Below are 19,015 nucleotides of genomic sequence, written 5' to 3' on the forward strand. Positions count from 1 at the left end.
TGTACAACGCAGTGGTCCTCTTTATTTAAAAGACTTTTCTTCATAACTTCAAAGAAAACTTCACATTTTCCTCATCACATTATGCAAATGTTTGAGAGTCCAGAGAGTCGCATTAGACATATCACACACAACTATAATGTAAAATAAAAATTTTATGCAAACTAGATCATTGAACTTATTCACAATAAACTTTGATGTTGTCTTGAGAAAGCCGTCTGAAGGTTTGAAAGTTGTATAAGCTTTTAATTTAATGATTTGGAAAGAGAAAGAAATACCTTGCTTGCATTAACTAGCATGTATTGCTAGCATGTTTTCGCATGTTGCCGGCATGAATTAGCATGTTTCTACACAGAATATATAACACGAAATACCATGTATTGCTAGCATGTTCTAACATGTTGTTAACATGTTTTAGCACACTGCTAGCATTAATTATCACTTTGCTAGCATTGATTAGCATGTTGCTAGCATATTTTAGCATGCTGCTAGAATGAATTAACTTGTTGCTAGCATTAATTAGCACATTGCTCGGATTAATTAGCATGTTATCATGGATTAGCATGTTGCTAGGATGGACGTGCATGTTGCTAGTATGAATTAGCACATTGCTAGCATGAATGATCATGTTGTTAGGATGAATTAGCATGTTGCTAGCAAGTTTTAGCAAAAACTAAAAATCTTAGCAAAATCTACCATTAAATAATCTTTCCATATTAATAACATGTTTAATACAGGTTAATCATTACATGATTCAAATCTACACAAAGGTGTGAGATTATACTTTAATTAATCCGAGTTCTTTAATTAATTGCACAAACTCGTCCAATGTTACAAACTGTAGTGTGTCCAGCCCTGTCACATCCATCACTCGTTGGAGGAGGATGTTGGGGAGGGGGACGCAGTACAGTTTCAGTACGGTCCTTTCACAAATCATGACCAAGGTAGAAACTGGAGTGAGTGTAAATATACGGGTTCTGAAAGGAAATTTTTCATATATTTCGGAACTTTCAAATTCACCCATTTACACTCGAGCTGTTACTTTTTTTTGTATAAATGGCTTATATTCCTCATAAGCATGCATTAAAACCTCTAACTCTGCTTCGCTGAAGTATGCAGCTCACTAGCAGAATGGAGCAGGAAGAAGTCGAGCACTATTGTAATCAGATACTCGAGTATTTAATCGAGAAGGCGGTTTGTTTTTTACAGTGTAATGAACTCCAACACTTTTCCATTACAGAAGCGTTCCATAATCGACCAGAAGAAATAGGATTTCTGTAGCTGGGGTTTATCCAGGTGCAGCAAACACTCCTGACATCTGCCCCGGATAAATCTCATCAGCTCATCCTTCTGCATCTCAGCACTGTAACAGATGTTTAAACAGCTGGCTTATAGAGATTACTGCACACACACACACACACACACACACACACACACACACACACACACTTTAACCACCTGGTGATGTGCTTCAGACCATCTGTGCAATTATATGTCTGTACTAAAGAGTTTACGCTTTTGATAAAATAAGAAGTTCTGTAAACCAATGACTTTGCTAAGGCTTTTCAGATTTATTTAAATTATAGGAGGTGTTTATTATTTGTTTTTTCTTTTTTATTGCTTTTATGTTGATATGTTGTGTTAATGATATTGCATCCATGTATTGAATGTTTATGTTTAAATATAAACAGGACTGCACTAGAATGTCGCTGCATGCTACATTTACCCATAATCCTCCTCTCTGTATCAAGGTAGTGGTCAGATTCAGTGTTATTGACAGTTTTTCTTACCGATGGCAGGATATCACTTTTTTCTGATTTTCCATCCATACATCCATTTTCTCTAATGCTTATCCTACACAGGGTCGTGGGGAACCTGGAGCCTATTCCAGAAAGCCTGGGCACAAAGCGGGGACACCCAAGACTAGGGGTGCCAATCCATCGTAGGGCACACACACACACACACACACACACACACACACACACACATTCATACTGTCCGGACACTTTGGACATGCCAATCAGCCCTTCAATGCGTGTCTTTGGACTTGGGGAGGAAACCAGAGTATCCGGAGGAAACCCCCGAAGCACGGAAAGAACATGCAAACTCTGCACACATAGGGCAGCAGCGGGAATTGAACCCCCGACCCTGGAGGTGTTAACCACTGTAGGTGCTAATCACTAAGCCACCGTGCCCCCTTTTTCCAGTATTGTTTCTATTAAAAACTACTAAGCATTAAAATGTTTGTTTTTACTGAAGAACTAAGGAGATAAGGAGACACCCATAGAGTGTGACCCAAGGCTAGAAACCGAAGATACCTCCAAATTCTCAGAGCATGTAGGCATCACCGGATGACACTGATTACTCTGAGGTTTCATCCTTGGATGAAACCCCCAACTTTTCATCCACCACTGAAACGGTCTCCTGTGCAATCAATAGGCCCAATGTTATGACTGTGGCTGATGCGGCCATAAGGCCCAACAGTCTCTCGTAGAGACTGGAGGGGAAGCCGAGATCCCGCTTTATCTTGCTCATTGTTGATAGGTTTGACCCTAAGCATATTGGGATAGAAACGCCCTCATCGTAGTTGAATCCTTATAACCTGTAGAAAAGGTTCAACCTGAGCCTGAGATTCTTCATGTGGGCAACAGCATCTCGATGTTGAATCACCAGTTCTCTGGATTGTGCTATAATTAACCAGCTGTCCAGGTAGTTTAGTACGCGGATGCCCTGGAGTCGCAGTGGAGCTAGAATGACATCCACACACTTGAAGGTGCAAGGGGATAAAGCTAGCCTGAAGGGAAGAACCCAATATTGGTATGCATTGCCTCCAAACACAAACCTCAGGAACTTCCTGTGACTGGACTATATTTATATGTGGAAATATGTGTCTATTAGATCTATTATCACAAACCAGTCTTCAAACTGAATCTGTGGAATGATAAATTTGGGCATCAGCATCTTGAACCTGTATGTCCGAAGAGTACAGTTCAGATGACGCAGATCTAAAATTGGCTGCATACTCCCATCTTTTTGCGGCGGAACAAGAAATAAGAGCTGTAAAAACCTCCCTCCCTCAGGGAATGAGGGACCAGTTTCTATGGCCCCTTTGTCCAAGAGTGATCTTATTTCCTGCACTAACGTCAGGCTCTGCTCTTTGCTGACTACTGTGGTGAGCACACCTCTGAACCGGGGGAGGTCGACCTCTGAACTGGACCCAGTAACCTTTTTCTACGGTAGACAGTACACAGAACCCCTGAAGACACATTTGGGAGTATTTCCCACACTGTCAGATGGTCTTTTAGTGATGTTAACTTTTCCACGTTCTACTGGTGGGAAAGCATCGGATATTCGTTGCCCTGTGACAGCTCGCTGACCAGAGAACACTGAAAACTTGGGACAGCTTTGGTTAGGGGAGGCCCTACAGTAGTATTGGGGGCTAACTGCCCTAACAACCTAACGGTCCCTAATACGTCCCTCCACAGTCCCTCAGCACTGCTCCTCTTGGTCTGCTTGGGCTTTATGACCATTCTCAGATCAGGCCTAGTAGTAGGCCACGACTTTGGCCGCCCGGTTCCGCTGGCTGTCTGCGGGGGTTGGCGTGCTGCCGCACTCACCTTCTGTGCCTCCCTCGCATTAGCACTGGCTCAGGCTCCACTCATGGATGCCTGGCTGAACTCAACACAACAGGGAAGAAACTGGCTGAATGCTGCCATATGTCGAGCTCACTCAACAGGTCTGCTTCATAGGCCTGCAACACTGCAATTGTCTGCAGTGACTCACAAGCAAGACCCACTGCCGCATAGGCCTTGCCCACCAACACCATAGCGGCCTGCCATGGCTTTGATGGCAAAGCCCCCCTGAAAAAACCTGCCGTCGATGGAGAGAGGTAGCTCGCAAGGTAGCTCCTCCACCTTTGGCATAACTAAATAGCCGTGCCATTCATTCCCAATGATGGCTGAATAATCCAACATCGCGGGTTTATAAATACGGCTTATGCATGGTTTTCCCCCAGAAGTGTGCTATTTTGTAATGCAATTCTGGAAAATGCAGAGTTTTCTGTAGTATGAGGGAGATTTATTTTCAAAATTCAGCGGAGAGCCGCACCCAGCAGACAGAACAAGAGAGAGCAGCGCTCGCTTCCGGCTCCTCTTCCAGATACGTACGAGATCCACAGGACCTGAGCCAGCTGGCTGCCTCAGCAGCGGCCGGCCCAGATCTGCGAGGCTCTTAAACCCAGCTCCCTTCGGCCGAGAAGAGAGCGAGTCTTGAGCGGAGCTGCCTAATTGTAAGGCGTTAACAATGTGTACCCTCAGATCCCTCGAGGGCAACCCTGGCATGCTCCATCCTCAGACAGAAAGTGTCCCCCCCACCGCTCCTCCCAGGGTTGAAACAGGAGCAAGGCATAACACACTTACTGAATTCTCTCTCACTCATACTTGATACTTTTCTCCTTTTTTTAAAGGGACAGAAAAGTAAAGTGATTTTTCTTTCTTTTTTTTAAAGATAGAGAGGAAATGAAGAGTATTTTTGTGAGCGTTACACAATTGAAGGACATGCAGTCTCACTGAAGATAATAAGGCTGACGGCGCGGTTCACAGGTCACCTGATCACAGCAGGCCTATAAATAGGCATGATGTTACACAAGCTTCAGATACCGGTCATGTGCGAGGTGCTTCCCACAGCGTTCAGCTAATGCAATGTGGAGTTCCCTTTGAATGGGAACATATAGATGATGAGTTCTTAGTGGATGATACTTTTTCAGAAGATCCATTTAGAAATAGAAATATTGATTGTGTTTATTGTACAAACACAAATGAACAATACACAGAGCACAGAAACAAAGAGAACTTACAAAGTTGATGGTCGGCGTCACGGACATAGGATGCGTGATGTTAAATCATCTCTGACGGTAAAAAGCCTTTTTCTGATGTTACAAGCCAACTATACACTCTTATACCTCTAAGCCTCTTTTAAATGTTTTGTGACCAGGAAACCAAATGGGAATGAAACAGTGTGTTTTATGGCAGGATTGACCTCCAGATAATTAACTCACCCTAAGGAACTGTATGATAAGTTCCTGAGAATGAGTTGGTGGTAACAAGAGGCCAAATGTCTCCCATGCAAACAAGTGTGTGTGTGTGTGTGTGTGCGTGTGTGTGTGTGTGTGTGAAGAAAGAGCATATTGCAACATATATTGTAAATGTTGTCTCCTAAACCTATATGATATTTATGATATCATCGTTCACCAGGAAATATGGATTAAATTGATACCAAACATGCCCTGAGGAATTCTGTAATTAAACACAGTTTAGATGATCAGGTTAAGTTCACATGATATCTCTGAAACACATTCCTGATCATTTTCATCCTTAATCAAATTACTGCCACAATTTATAAATCTACTACATTTAAATTATAGGAGGAATTTATTATTGGTTTATTATTTCTTTGTGTTTTTATGTTGATATGTTGTGTTAATGATATTGCATCCATTTATTGAATGTTTACGTTTAAATAAAATGTCAAATTAAAATACAGGACTGCACTAGAACATCGTTGCATGCTACATTTACCCATAATCCTTCTCTCTGCATCATGACACAAAGACACAAAAACACATTAATGCAGAAGTTTAAACCAGGACTCACTGTGTGTGCGCGTGTGTGTGTGTTTGTGTGTGTGTGTGTGTGTGTGTGTGTGTATGTGTGTGTGTGTGCGTGCGTGTGTGTGTGTGTGTGTAAGTGTGAACACTTAAGGGATGTGCTGCTACATCTATGAAGAGCCATCGTCAAACCACAATGCTATTTCTGTTAAACTGAAACATGTGATGTGACAGAGCGCTGCTGCAGCCAGTAACACTTCTTCACATGCATTAAGAGCGTTTGGATCGAATACTTGAGTCCACATCCAGAAATGATTCTGGGCTCGTTTGGGGGCGGGGATGAACATCACAGGTTTGCCTTCACATTGAAGAATTCCTTCTGAACTGTGGATCGATTGTGCAGTTCCATACGTCACTTTTGTACACACAGGTTTGTAAAATGGTAGCCATTAGGTTCATCCTTTTCTTCTCAGGTGACGAAGAACAGCAGTTTCTGGAAGCACGGCATGTCATCATGCAGGAAAACCTGCAAAAGAGAAGTTATTCTGCTGTAAGAAGATTTTTAGCCATGGAGGCTGATGCTGAGCCAAACTGCTCCAGTGCTGTGAAAGTACACCTCTCCCTTCCCACCTTACACTCTGTAACAGTGGACTACATAAAGTTTATCCCAATATGCAGGTAATACAAGGCGAAATAAAAACACACCCACTTTAATACTGACACAAGGCCAAGTAGACACGTGTTGTCTTTCCTGTCCACACGTTATATTTGTAGCTTGTGGTTGTAAACTAGAGGTTGCATTGGGACTGGAATCCTGCTGAACCCAGCAGAAAAGTTGCAGGAGTGAGAGATATGAAGCTCACAGGACAAAGAACGTTCAGTTGGGAGTAAATGCTTTATCCTTGTCAGGGTCTCTACAGTGTAAAAATCTATCATATTGTGGGAAATAGACTAAAGTGATGAGAAAATATTGTGGACAGGTTCAGATAAAACATTAACTGAGTAAGAGTAGGATTGGTCAGAATTCCTTCAAAAGTCAGCAGGATTGGGATAAAAAACAAATGCTTGTAGTTCAACTATCTCACTTTCCTGTGATGTCAGTGTGATAATAGGGTTTATCAATGAAACAGAAAATCGTCTTGTATGACTGAATCTCCCTCCTCAGTTCTTTAAACACTTTAACAAGTTCAGTGCAGCTGAAAGTGCTGATGTAGTGCTGCGTCATTTCCCATCACGACTATTTGTAGACTACATACAGCCTTTTTTACTGAGACTTTACATCTCATTACAGCTACTGGACCAATCACATCAGTCCACAGCTTCAAAACATCCAATCAGGGGAGACTCTGAACCTGGTTTTCTACTGAACACACAAGTTCTCCATCACCGTTACAGTCGGAGGAGGTTGTTTCATCTCCTTAGCTTTAACATCAATTAGTAAAAATAAAACTATCATTATCTTACATTACAATCACTGCTGCAACTTTGTTGTTCTCAGTGTCCACTCCCTTCTCTCCAGAAATGTGACCTCCTTCTGGATTTGTCTGGGGGTAACTTCAATCCAGCCTCGGCTATGCGTGACTGCACCATAAATACCGTAAATACCTTAAAAGCTTAACCTCACGCTGGTGTTTGGTTTGAGATGTTTGTCCTCTAGTTTCCATCTCACACCAGAGAACACGTGTGAACATTAATGAAACAACAAAACTGCTTAAAGTGTGAAATAGAAACTAGAGCATTTGATTCTGTCTTCATCAGGGCTGTAAGTGACACTACAACTCAACAGCAGACTGAACTGAAAGATGTGTTTATTAATTATAAACTACACAGAAATTTTAATAAATGTGAAAAAAATTAATCCAATCTATGCTCATGAACATCACTCACATAAATGTCTGAATATAATCAGGGAGGACTATTAGGTACATCGATAATGGACTTTAACAAAATGATGACACACACAGTGTAATATGGCATTTGTGGAATTTATTAAGGAGGCACAATGTAAATTGTGTAAAAACATTAAGATAAAGAAAACCTCGACACTTCATCAGTCATCAATATACATTTCTAATGAAACTGAATATTTATTGCCTGGAGATTAATTTCAGGTTAAACAGTGGAATCTCATCAGTAATGCAGTAAACACTCGTCTTTATACTCAGCCCTCTTAAAGGTCCTCAGTATTTCTGGAAAATTGTTCAAATGTATAAAAGTTTTACATTTACAGATGTACTGACTACTAAATGTTCAGATAATCTACATTAATTACGATATTCACCAGATTTATCCTCTTTATAAAACTCCTATGTTTCAAAGCAAAATAAATAAAAAACAAAAGTTAAAGCAAGATGTGAACCATGAGCCGTTCTTTAATACTTTAACCTTCAGAATCAAACAAAATGTTCTTTTACATTCTAGAAATCATGTGCAAGAGAAAATGCTGAGAAAAAATCCCAAATATAAGACTTTCATTCAAGAAAGAAAAAAAAACAGCAGGATGTAGCATTTTGATCAGAAATATTTTTTAAAGCTTCATCCATCAAGTGAAGCAAATCAGTAGATGAATGATGTTAGGAGTCACCATGGAAACGGCAAAAAAAACTTACATTTTGCTTGTGTTTCAAGTCTGAAGTCATTTGTCTTTATCTATTTTATTTTAACTTGTGCATAAACGTCTTCATGGCTCTTGTCTCTGGATGTTCTGGAGGATGAAGGTTTCTTAGCAAAACTCACAGCTGCATAGTTCAAGACATCTTCATCATCAGCCTGATAAAGAACAAGAGCCGTTATTGTGTAAATAGCTGTCTATTAGAATTCTCTGTGCATTGTGGATTGTAGGTCAGATGTGGATTTATTTAACAGAATAGAATCACAATTAATAGAAGACTGGATTACCTGATTGGTGGGAGTTTGATGGTTTCTTGATGAAGCACCTGAACAATAATACACATAAGTAAAGTTTAAATGTAGAAAGGATTCACATTTTGGTGACAAATTTATACAGTAACTCTATAAATAATAATAACAACAATAATAATAATAATAATAATAATAATAATAATAATAATAATAATAATAATAATAATAATAATAATAATGCAAGTAAACAAACCTTTTCTCTGATTTTTATATAAAACTCCAAGCAGAAACACGATTACAATAAGAGATATTATAATGGAGGTCGTTAAGACAATAATCCAAAAGGTGTCTCCTGAAAATGATGAAAATGAACAACTTGCATAAATATTGGATGATTTATTAACAGGAAAAGGTTTTAACTACAGAAAATTCTGTTATAGAAAGTGAAATGAAGTTTATTTGATCAAAACTCTTACCTTCTCCATCACTGCTCTTTGAACCCTCATTGGACCGTGTAACAGAATCTGTGTTGTTGTTAACCGTTCCAGGTGTAGGACAGTGTTTCATCTCTTCACCTTTACAAATACATTGGAAAAGCAGCAAATAAACAGAAATGATACTAAATATGAATAATGTGAAATATTCAACATTTAATGCATATGTACACATAATTCTGGTTAAAGTGTTGATCTGGAATTAGCAGGTTATCAGAGTAAAACTGTTTACCTTCAAATTGCAGACGTGTTCCAGATGTGAACTTTATTGTATTTCCCTCCACTTCTCCACAGAAATATTCTCCTCCATCATCTTCTCTCGTTCCGATAATGTTGAGATCAAACTTCTGGTCATTTACAGTCATACTGAAGCGGCTATCTTTAAATCCCTCTGCAAATTTGTAGCCACTATTAGAGCTGTAATATCTTACAAAATACTGAGGAACTTTTCCAAAACTCTGTCTGTACCAAGCTAACTTATTTTTGTCTTTGACCTTGCTCATGCTACACTCCATAGTTACATTTTCTCCACGCTTTACTGTTTTCACATGAAGCTCCTTGATGTCAGAAGTGTTTACTGTAAAAAAGTGTTTAATATTTAATGTTTAATGTCAGTAAATGATTTAAATGTGAAATTTGACTATTTTAAATGAAAATTTTCAAAATGTTACTCACCAGCTGTGCAGAGAGAAAAAAGAGAGTAAAGCGCGACAAAGAGTGTGATCATCGTTCCTGTTTAGACAAAGTGATAGTGAGGTAATGAACTTGTGAGTTCAGTAGAAAAGCAGGTCCAGACTCACGCCTGATTGGATGTTTTGAAGCTGTGGACTGATTTGATTGGTCCATTAGCTGTAATGAGATGTGAAGCTCACAGTGAATTCTTGTCTATTCTGATGCTGTGATGAGTCACATGACTTTACAGATATGATGTACTGGAGCTCTATCAGTCCTGTGTGCTGGAACCTCTCTGATAGAAGAAGTTTAATGAAGTGCTTTTAGGTCAGCAGATCTAACAACCCCAAAGAGGAATAATGTGTAATCCCGCTGTGGGGGAGGGGGACGCAGTACAGTTTCAGTATGGTCCTTTCACAAATCATTTGTCTAAGGTAGAACCTGGAGTGAACGTATATATGGGGTTTTACGGTACCGTCAGACACTTGGGTAAAAGTTCATCTGTATTATTTAAGATGTAGACACTAGAAAGGTTTTCATGCAAATTAAACACCTCAGCATCACGGCGTGGTCCGGGGGTCACTGTGTGGAGGAGGTGAACTTACTGGATAGCTGAGTGAGGTAGCCAGTGAGACCAGTACACTTCCAGTTTAAAGTTTGGTGATGTTGGGGAAAGGGTTGTTATTGTCAGTGGAGGAGACAGAAGGCCTTATTGATAAATAAAACCACACTTTGCTAGGACTGGAGCAACGTTACTGTAATGAGCTCACCCTTGTGCTGCGAGTGTTTGTACTGAGAACATTGAAAAATACACACGTCTCATGTCGGCCTCCGTGGATAAAATCTTCTTACACCAGAACAGCTCCTCGTTTGCAGGTTTTCCTCCATGATCACATGCTGCTTGAGTGCTGGAACCAAATGAAACTAATAAAAACAATGAAAGGATGAACCTCCAGCAGAGCTGCATACGCATAAGTGAGGTATGGAATTGCAGAAGTGATCCATGGCTCAGAATTAATTCCTCTGTGTGACAGCAAACCTGTGATTATAAGCCCCGCCCACAAACAAGCCTAGTAGCAGTCATGAGAGTGGACTCGAGTGTTCAGTCCAAGTGTGAGAACGCTCTTAACACATTTGTAGAAGTGTTACTGGCTGCAGCAGCGCTCTCTCACATCATGCAGTTGTTTCAGTTGAACAGAAATAGCATTGTGGTTTCTGAGTTTCTGAGACTGAGTGTTTTAATCAGCAGCTCACACTGACTTCTTTTGGGTCACTTCAACAGTCCAAATGTCTTCATGTTAGAATCTCAGGCTAAAACACAAAAGAGCTGGAGTTCATTCATAAAAATGTCTCTAAAAATATCATGTAGAATGTCGAGAGCACTATTTATTCAAACTGTGCTAGAGACTGTGCTCTATCTGTGTGAGGCCTGTTATCCACCCTAAAGGACATAACAACAGAGACAGAACTGGGATTAATTCAAGTATAATCTCACACCTTTGGGTAGATTTGAATCGTGTAATGATTAACCTGTATAAAACATGTCCAAAATTATTTATTCAGAACGTTTAGACATAGTGCCCCAGTGTGTGAGGGTGTGGAGGAAGACTCGAGAGGCAGCCGGAATCTTAACTGATCTCCGGGTTCACGATTATTCAGGCCGCGCTTTTCAGTGCACTTTCAAAACAACAAACAGAAAACTCACGCCTTTTTCTCTGTTAGGTTCAAGTTCACACTTCTTGTCATTGGTTTGTGTATGTGTTTATGAGAGTTTATGTGTGTGAGTGTGTGTGTGTGTGTGTGTGTGTGTGTGTGTCTGGTCTCTTTCTGTGGGTTCAAAAAAGCTCAAACAGCTACAAATAATTAGACTGTCGGTTAGAGCCGCCTCCTCTCCATCCACAGCTGAAGCTCGACCACGCCTCCACCGCCAAAGTTACTTTCATAAGGCTTTTAGATTTATTTAAATTACAGGTGGTGTTCATTTATTTATTTTTTTATTATTTGCGTTTGTTCTTTCTTTTAGCTTTTATGTTATATAATATTCATAAATTGTAATGTTTATGTTCACAAACACAAAGACACAAATACACATTAACACAGAAGTTTAAACCAGGCTTTACTGTGTGTGTGTGTGTGTGTGTGTGTGTGTGTGTGTGTGTGTGCGTACAAACAGCGTATCCTAAAAATACATATAACATAATATAAATTTTGATAAACCCTGGTCCTGATCTCTTTGGTGGAGGTTTGGACTACACGTACGGCTGTGTTAACAGACTCGGGCGTGAGCAGAACTTGGTCATTCGTGTCAGCAGACTTGGTGTGAGCAGAACTTGTTTGGTTGTGTCATTAGACGTGGACTTGAACAGAACTTGGTTGTCCGTGTCAGCAGGCTCGAGCGTGGTCAGAACTTGGTTGGACATGACGTCAGTTTCAGACAGGAACGTGGCATGGAAAGTCACATCGTTGATCTCGGACAGGAACGTGTCGTGAGTGGCTCTCTCTTTGACCTCGGACAGGAACGTGTCATGAGAGGCCCTCTCTTCGACCTCGGCCAGGAACGTGTTGTGAGCGTGTTGTGGACTGGCGTGACACTTTCTGCTACAGCTGGGACACATAGAGAACCAGGAGGACTGGTGTACTCTTCTGGAGGGGATTTTATGCTCCACCGCCCAAAGAGATAGGCACAGAGAAGCCATTATTGAAATGGGAGACAAGTTCAGACACACTCCAGAGTTTTTTCTGGAATTAACATGTTGTACATTACATTCATCGGTCACTTTATTAGGGACATCTAGTAATGTTCATATCCAACATCAGAAAGGAGAATAATCTCGGTGATCTCAGTGACTGTAACCATGGCGATGGTTGCTGGTGTCAGTTTCAGTATTTCAGAAACCTCACTGGCTGATGGGATAACTGCATGAGTGTGCAGGTGTTGAACAAAAATTGTCTCTTAAGTCCCACATAGAATTAATACTTGTTGCACCACTGTAGTGTTGTAGCGCTACACCTGAGACTGAATCTTACATCTAGTCAAAGGTAGGTGTAAAGTGCAAAGTCTTAACTAGTTTCCAAGATGAAAATAAAAATTATAGAATCTAACATAGCATACAGGCTACACAATCAGCAGCTTTTCAGGCATGAAAGAATTATGAGAGACCACACCAACTGTCTGGATATACATGGAGATGGAGAACTTATTGAAAGATTTCGTTTTGTTTTGTTTTGAAGGTCTTTCCAATTTGTCTTCACTCCAGCGACTGTCTGATTTCCTAATCCACCCCCTGCTTCACTGACTGCCACTGCTATCATCTTCCAGGGGTGTATTCCAGAAAGCAGGGTTAATTTACCGTCACATAAACCCTGAACTCTCGGTTGATTAACCCAAACCTTGCTTACTCGGAGTATGTCGGTTCCAGAACACCGGTTTAGGAGTTAGTTCAATCAGCCTCCAATTGGTAACTCAGAGTTGATGCGCGTGCACGGCGAGGACATAAAGACATTATCAACGGATCGCCGATTTCAGGAGTCACCATGGAAACCCAGGGCGGAAAAAAGCGAGCTGCATACTTCAGTGAAGCAGAGTTAGAGGTTTTAATGCATGCTTATGAGGAATATAAGCCATTTATACAAAAAAAAGTAACGGCTCGAGTGTAAATGCATGAATTTGAAAGTTCAGAAATATATGAAAAATTTCCTTTCAGAACCCGTATATTTACACTCACTCCAGTTTCTACCTTAGTCATGATTTGTGAAAGGACCGTACTGAAACTGTACTGCGTCCCCCTCCCCCAACATCCTCCTCCAACGAGTGATGGATGTGACAGGGCTGGACACACTACAGTTTGTAACATTGGACGAGTTTGTGCAATTAATTAAAGAACTGAGATTAATTAAAGTATAATCTCACACCTTTGTGTAGATTTGAATCATGTAATGATTAACCTGTATTAAACATGTTATTAATATGGAAAGATTATTTAATGGTAGATTTTGCTAAGATTTTTAGTTTTGTGCTAAAACTTGCTAGCAACATGCTAATTGACGATAACATGCTAATTAATGCTAGCAATGTGCTAATGAATGCTAGCAATGTGTTAATTAATGCTAGCAACAAGCTAATTCATTCTAGCAGTGTGTTAATATATGCTAGCAACATGCTAATCCATGCTAGTAAAGTGATAATTAATGCTAGCAGTGTGCTAAAACATGTTAACAACATGTTAGAACATGCTAGCAATACATGGTATTTCGTGTTATATATTCTGTGTAAAAACATGCTAATTCATGCTAGCAACATGCGGAAACATGCTAGCAAAACATGCTAGTTCATGCTAGCAAGGTATTTCTTTCTCTTTCCAAATCATTAAATTAAAAGCTTGTACAACTTTCAAACCTTCAGACGGCTTTCGCAAGACAACATAAAAATGTGAAGTTTTCTTTGAAGTTATGAAGAAAAGTCTTTTAAATAAAGAGGAATACTGCGTTGTACATTCACTTTAGATTTTATTTAATTAAATGCATTTTTACATTTTCCCCTGAATTTCTCCCTAATTTATTCATGGCCAGTTCCCGCCCTCCAGTGAGGGCTCCCCTGTCACACAACAGCTACCAACCAGGGAGGGCGAAGGCTATCACATGCTTCCTGTGAGACATGGGAAGCCAGATAACTGCATCTTTTCGAAATTCTGACCATCAGGGGGCAGCATAACACACCCACAGATGCTCATGATTGGCTGATGTTGCCGTGATTGACAGGGGAGAGAGAGTATGTCCCTGCCTCCCTGAGAGCACGGCCAATTTTGCACTCTTGGACTTCCGGCCACGGATGTCTGTGGCATGGTCAGGATTAGACCCTGAGACAATAGGGAGACCGATTTTGTACTGCGCCACTCAGGAGCCCTTAAATGCAGCTGTAAGTACGGCTGGTAAATACCTCCACATTACAGTTAGACCAAAATCATTCCAATATACGGACAATATAAGCAATTAGCTCTAGTTAAATCTAACACACCATTTCTCCTTAAATCAGTATTTCTTCCATTTGGATCTGAATTTCTAATTTGATCTTAATTTGAAAACAATCAGGATTATTGGAAAGATAAGAAGCATGAAGGCAAGAACTCCAACTCTAAAAATGGAGAGCCAGACCAGCACATGCATCTGATCAGAACAACTGGAACCTGTATGGAAAAATAAAATTCTTTAAAAAATAATAAACATCAGGAGCTGAAATATATAATGGAGTAACACTGAAAAAAACTTTAAATATTGGATGATTTATTAACAGGAAAAGGTTTTAACTATAGAAAATTCTGTTATAGAAAGTGAAAGGAAGTTTATTTGATCAAAACTCTTACATTCTCCATCACTGCTCTTTGAACCCTCATTGGACCCTGTAACAGAATCTGTGTTGTTGTTAACCGTTCCAGGTGTAGGACAGTGTTTCATCTCTTCACCTTTACAAATACATTGGAAAAGCAGCAAATAAACAGAAATGATACTAAATATGAATAATGTGAAATATTCAACATTTAATGCATATGTACACATAATTCTGGTTAAAGTGTTGATCTGGAATTAGCAGGTTATCAGAGTAAAACTGTTTACCTTCAAATTGCAGACGTGTTCCAGATGTGAACTTTATTGAAGCTCCCTCCACTTCTCCACAGAAATAGTCTCCTCCATCATCTTCTCTCGTTCCGATAATGTTGAGATCAAACTTCTGGTCATTTACAGTCATACTGAAGCGGCTATCTTTAAATCCCTCTGCAAATTTGTAGCTATTAGTCCCATAATATCTTACAAAATGCTGAGGCACTTTTCCAAAACTCTGTCTGTACCAAGCTATATTATTTTTGTTTTTGTCTTTGACCTTGCTCATGCTACACTCAATAGTAACATTTTCTCCACGCTTTACTGTTTTCACATGAAGCTCCTTGATGTCAGAAGTGTTTACTGTAAAAAAGTGTTTAATATTTAATGTTTAATGTCAGTAAATAATTTAAATATGAAATCTGACTATTTTAAATGAAAGTCTTCAAAATGTTACTCACCAGCTGTGCAGAGAGAAAAAAGAGAGTAAAGCGCGACAAAGAGTGTGATCATCGTTCCTGTTCAGACAAAGTGATAGTGAAATAATGAACTTGTGTGTTCAGTACAAAAGCAGGTCCAGACTCACGCCTGATTGGATGTTTTGAAGCTGTGGACTGATTTGATTGGTCCAGTAGCTGTAATGAGATGTAAAGTCTCAGTAAAAAAGGCTGTTTGTAGTCTACAAATAGTCGTGATGGGAAATGACGCAGCACTACATCAGAACTTTCAGCTGCACTGAACTTGTTAAAGTGTTTAAAGAACTGAGGAGGGAGATTCAATCCAGAATCAGTGATGTGATGTCGTAGAAGGAGATTTTCTTCTTGAACTATATGTAATTGTTTTTATCCAAATCCTGCTGACTTTTGAAGGAATTCTGACCAATCCTACTCTTACTCAGTTAATGTTTTATCTGAATCTGTCCACAATATTTTCTCATCACTTTAGTCTATTTCCCACAATATAATAGATTTTTACACTGTAGAGACCCTGACAAGGATAAAGCATTTACTCCCAATTGAACGTTCTTTGTCCTGTGAGCTTCATATCTCTCACTCCTGCAACTTTTCTGTTGGGTTCAGCAGGATTCCAGTCCCAATGCAACCTCTAGTTTACAACCACAAGCTACAAATATAACGTGTACAGGAAAGACAACACGTGTTTACTTGGCCTTGTGTCAGTATTAAAGTGGGTGTGTTTTTATTTCACCTTGTATTACCTGCATATTGGGATAAACTTTATGTAGTCCACTGTTACAGAGTGAGAGGTGAGGTGTACTTTCACAGCACTGGAGCAGTTTGGCTCAGCATCAGCCTCCATGGCTAAAAATCTTCTTACAGCAGAATGACTTCTCTTTTGCAGGTTTTCCTGCATGATGACATGCCGTGCTTCCAGAAACTGCTGTTCTTCATCACCTGAGAAGAAAAGGATGAACCTAATGGCTACCATTTTACAAACCTGTGTGTACAACAGTAACGTATGGAACTGCACAATCGATCCACGGTTCAGAAGGAATTCTTCAATGTGAAGGCAAGTCTGTGATGTTCATCCCCGCCCCCAAACGAGCCCAGAATCATTTCTGGATGTGGACTCAAGTATTCGATCCAAACGCTCTTAATGCATGTGAAGAAGTGTTACTGGCTGCAGCAGCGCTCTGTCACATCACATGTTTCAGTTTAACAGAAATAGCATTGTGGTTTGACGATGGCTCTTCATAGATGTAGCAGCACATCCCTTAAGTGTTCACACTTCCACACACACACACACACACACACACACACACACACACACACACACACACACACACACAAACACACACACGCACGCACACGCGCACACACAGTGAGTCCTGGTTTAAACTTCTGCATTAATGTGTTTTTGTGTTTTGTGTCATGATGCAGAGAGAAGGATTATGGGTAAATGTAGCATGCAGTGACATTCTAGTGCAGTCCTGTATTTTAATTTGACATTTTATTTAAACGTAAACATTCAATAAATGGATGCAATATCATTAACACAACATATCAACATAAAAACACAAAGAAATAATAAACCAATAATAAATTCCTCCTATAATTTAAATGTAGTAGATTTATAAATTGTGGCAGTAATTTGATTAAGGATGAAAATGATCAGGAATGTGTTTCAGAGATATCATGTGAACTTAACCTGATCATCTAAACTGTGTTTAATTACAGAATTCCTCAGGGCATGTTTGGTATCAATTTAATCCATATTTCCTGGTGAACGATGATATCATAAATATCATATAGGTTTAGGAGACAACATTTACAATATATGTTGCAATATGCTCTTTCTTCACACACACACACACACACACACACACACACACACACACACACACACACCCTTGTTTGTATGGGAAACATTTGGCCTCTTGTTACCACCAACTCATTCTCAGGAACTTATCATACAGTTCCTTAGGGTGAGTTAATTATCTGGAGGTCAATCCTGCCATAAAACACACTGTTTCATTCCCAGTTGGTTTCCTGGTCACAAAACATTTCAAAGAGGCTTAGAGGTATAAGAGTGTATAGTTGGGTTGTAACATCAGAAAAAGGCTTTTTACCGTCAGAGATGATTTAACATCACGCATCCTATGTCAGTGACGCCGACCATCAACTTTGTAAGTTCTCTTTGTTTCTGTGCTCTGTATATCGTTCATTTGTGTTTGTACAATAAACACAATCAGAATTTCTATTTCTAAATGCTCCGTGGATCTTCTGAAAAAGTATGATCCACTAAGAACTCATCATCTATATGTTCCCATTCAAAGGGAACTCCACATTGCATTAGCTGAACGCTGTGGGAAGCACCTCGCACGTGACCGGTATCTGAAGCTTGTGTAACATCATGCCTATTTATAGGCCTGCTGTGATCAGGTGACGTAGTAATTAAGTGCGTCACGTGATATATAAACGGCACCTGTGAACCGCGCCGCCAGCCTTATTATCTTCAGTGAGACTGCATGTCCTTCAATTGTGTAACGCTCACAAAAATACTCTTCGTTTCCTCTCTATCTTTAAAAAAAAGAAAGAAAAATCACTTTACTTTTCTGTCCCTTTAAAAAAAAAGGAGAAAAGTATCAAGTATGAGTGAGAGAGAATTCAGTAAGTGTGTTACGCCTTGCTCCTGTTTCAACCGTGGGGGGAGCGGTGGGGGGGACAGTTTCTGTCTGAGGATGGAGCATGCCAGAGCTGCCCTCGAAGGGATCTGAGGGTGCACATTGTTAACGCCTTACAATTAGGCAGCTCCGCTCAAGACTCGCTCTCTTCTCGGCCGAAGGGAGTTGGGTATAAGAGCCTCGCAGATCTGGGCCGGTCGCTGCTGAGGCAGCTAGCTGGCTCAGGTCCTGTGGATCTCGTACGGATCTGGAAGAGGAGCCGGAAGCGAGCGCTACTCTCTCTTGTTCTGTCTTCTGGGTGCAGCTCTCCGCTGGATTTTGAAAATAAATCTCCCTCATACTACAGAAAACTCTGCTTTTTCCAGAAGTGCATTACAAAATAGCACACTTCTGGGTGAAAACCATGCATAAGCCGTATTTATAAACCCGCGATGTCGGATTATTCAGCCATCATGGGGAATGAATGGCACGGCTATTTAGTTATGCCAAAGGTGGAGGAGGCTCTTGCGAGCTACCTCTCTCTATCGACGGCAGGTTTTTTTAGGGGGGCTTTGCCATCAAAGCCATGGAAGGCCGCTATGGTGTTGGTGGGCAAGGCCTATGCGGCAGTGGGTCTTGCTTGTGAGTCACTGCAGACAATTGCAGTGT

General features: G+C 40.2%; 2 protein-coding genes across 2 annotated transcripts in view; both read right to left on the minus strand.

The window, feature by feature from the left end:
- Positions 1-7,571: 7,571 nt before the first annotated feature.
- LOC108262065 (uncharacterized) lies at positions 7,572-10,083 on the minus strand. Its single transcript, XM_017462739.3, has 6 exons — positions 9,634-10,083; positions 9,191-9,535; positions 8,941-9,039; positions 8,718-8,816; positions 8,501-8,538; positions 7,572-8,371 (listed from the first exon to the last, which is right to left on the minus strand). Exons 1-6 carry the CDS (start codon positions 9,683-9,685, stop codon positions 8,252-8,254), a joined length of 753 nt encoding a protein of 250 aa, XP_017318228.2. The 5' UTR covers positions 9,686-10,083; the 3' UTR covers positions 7,572-8,251.
- A 4,605-nt stretch (positions 10,084-14,688) lies between these two features.
- The window catches only part of nitr10 (novel immune-type receptor 10), a 45,785-nt gene continuing 41,458 nt past the window's right edge, over positions 14,689-19,015 (minus strand). The window contains 1 exon segment of the mRNA NM_001200099.1: positions 14,689-14,813. Coding sequence (NP_001187028.1) covers positions 14,689-14,813 — 125 coding nt within the window.

The sequence above is a fragment of the Ictalurus punctatus genome, chromosome 25 (assembly GCF_001660625.3).
Source record: "Ictalurus punctatus breed USDA103 chromosome 25, Coco_2.0, whole genome shotgun sequence".
Lineage (NCBI taxonomy): Eukaryota > Metazoa > Chordata > Actinopteri > Siluriformes > Ictaluridae > Ictalurus > Ictalurus punctatus.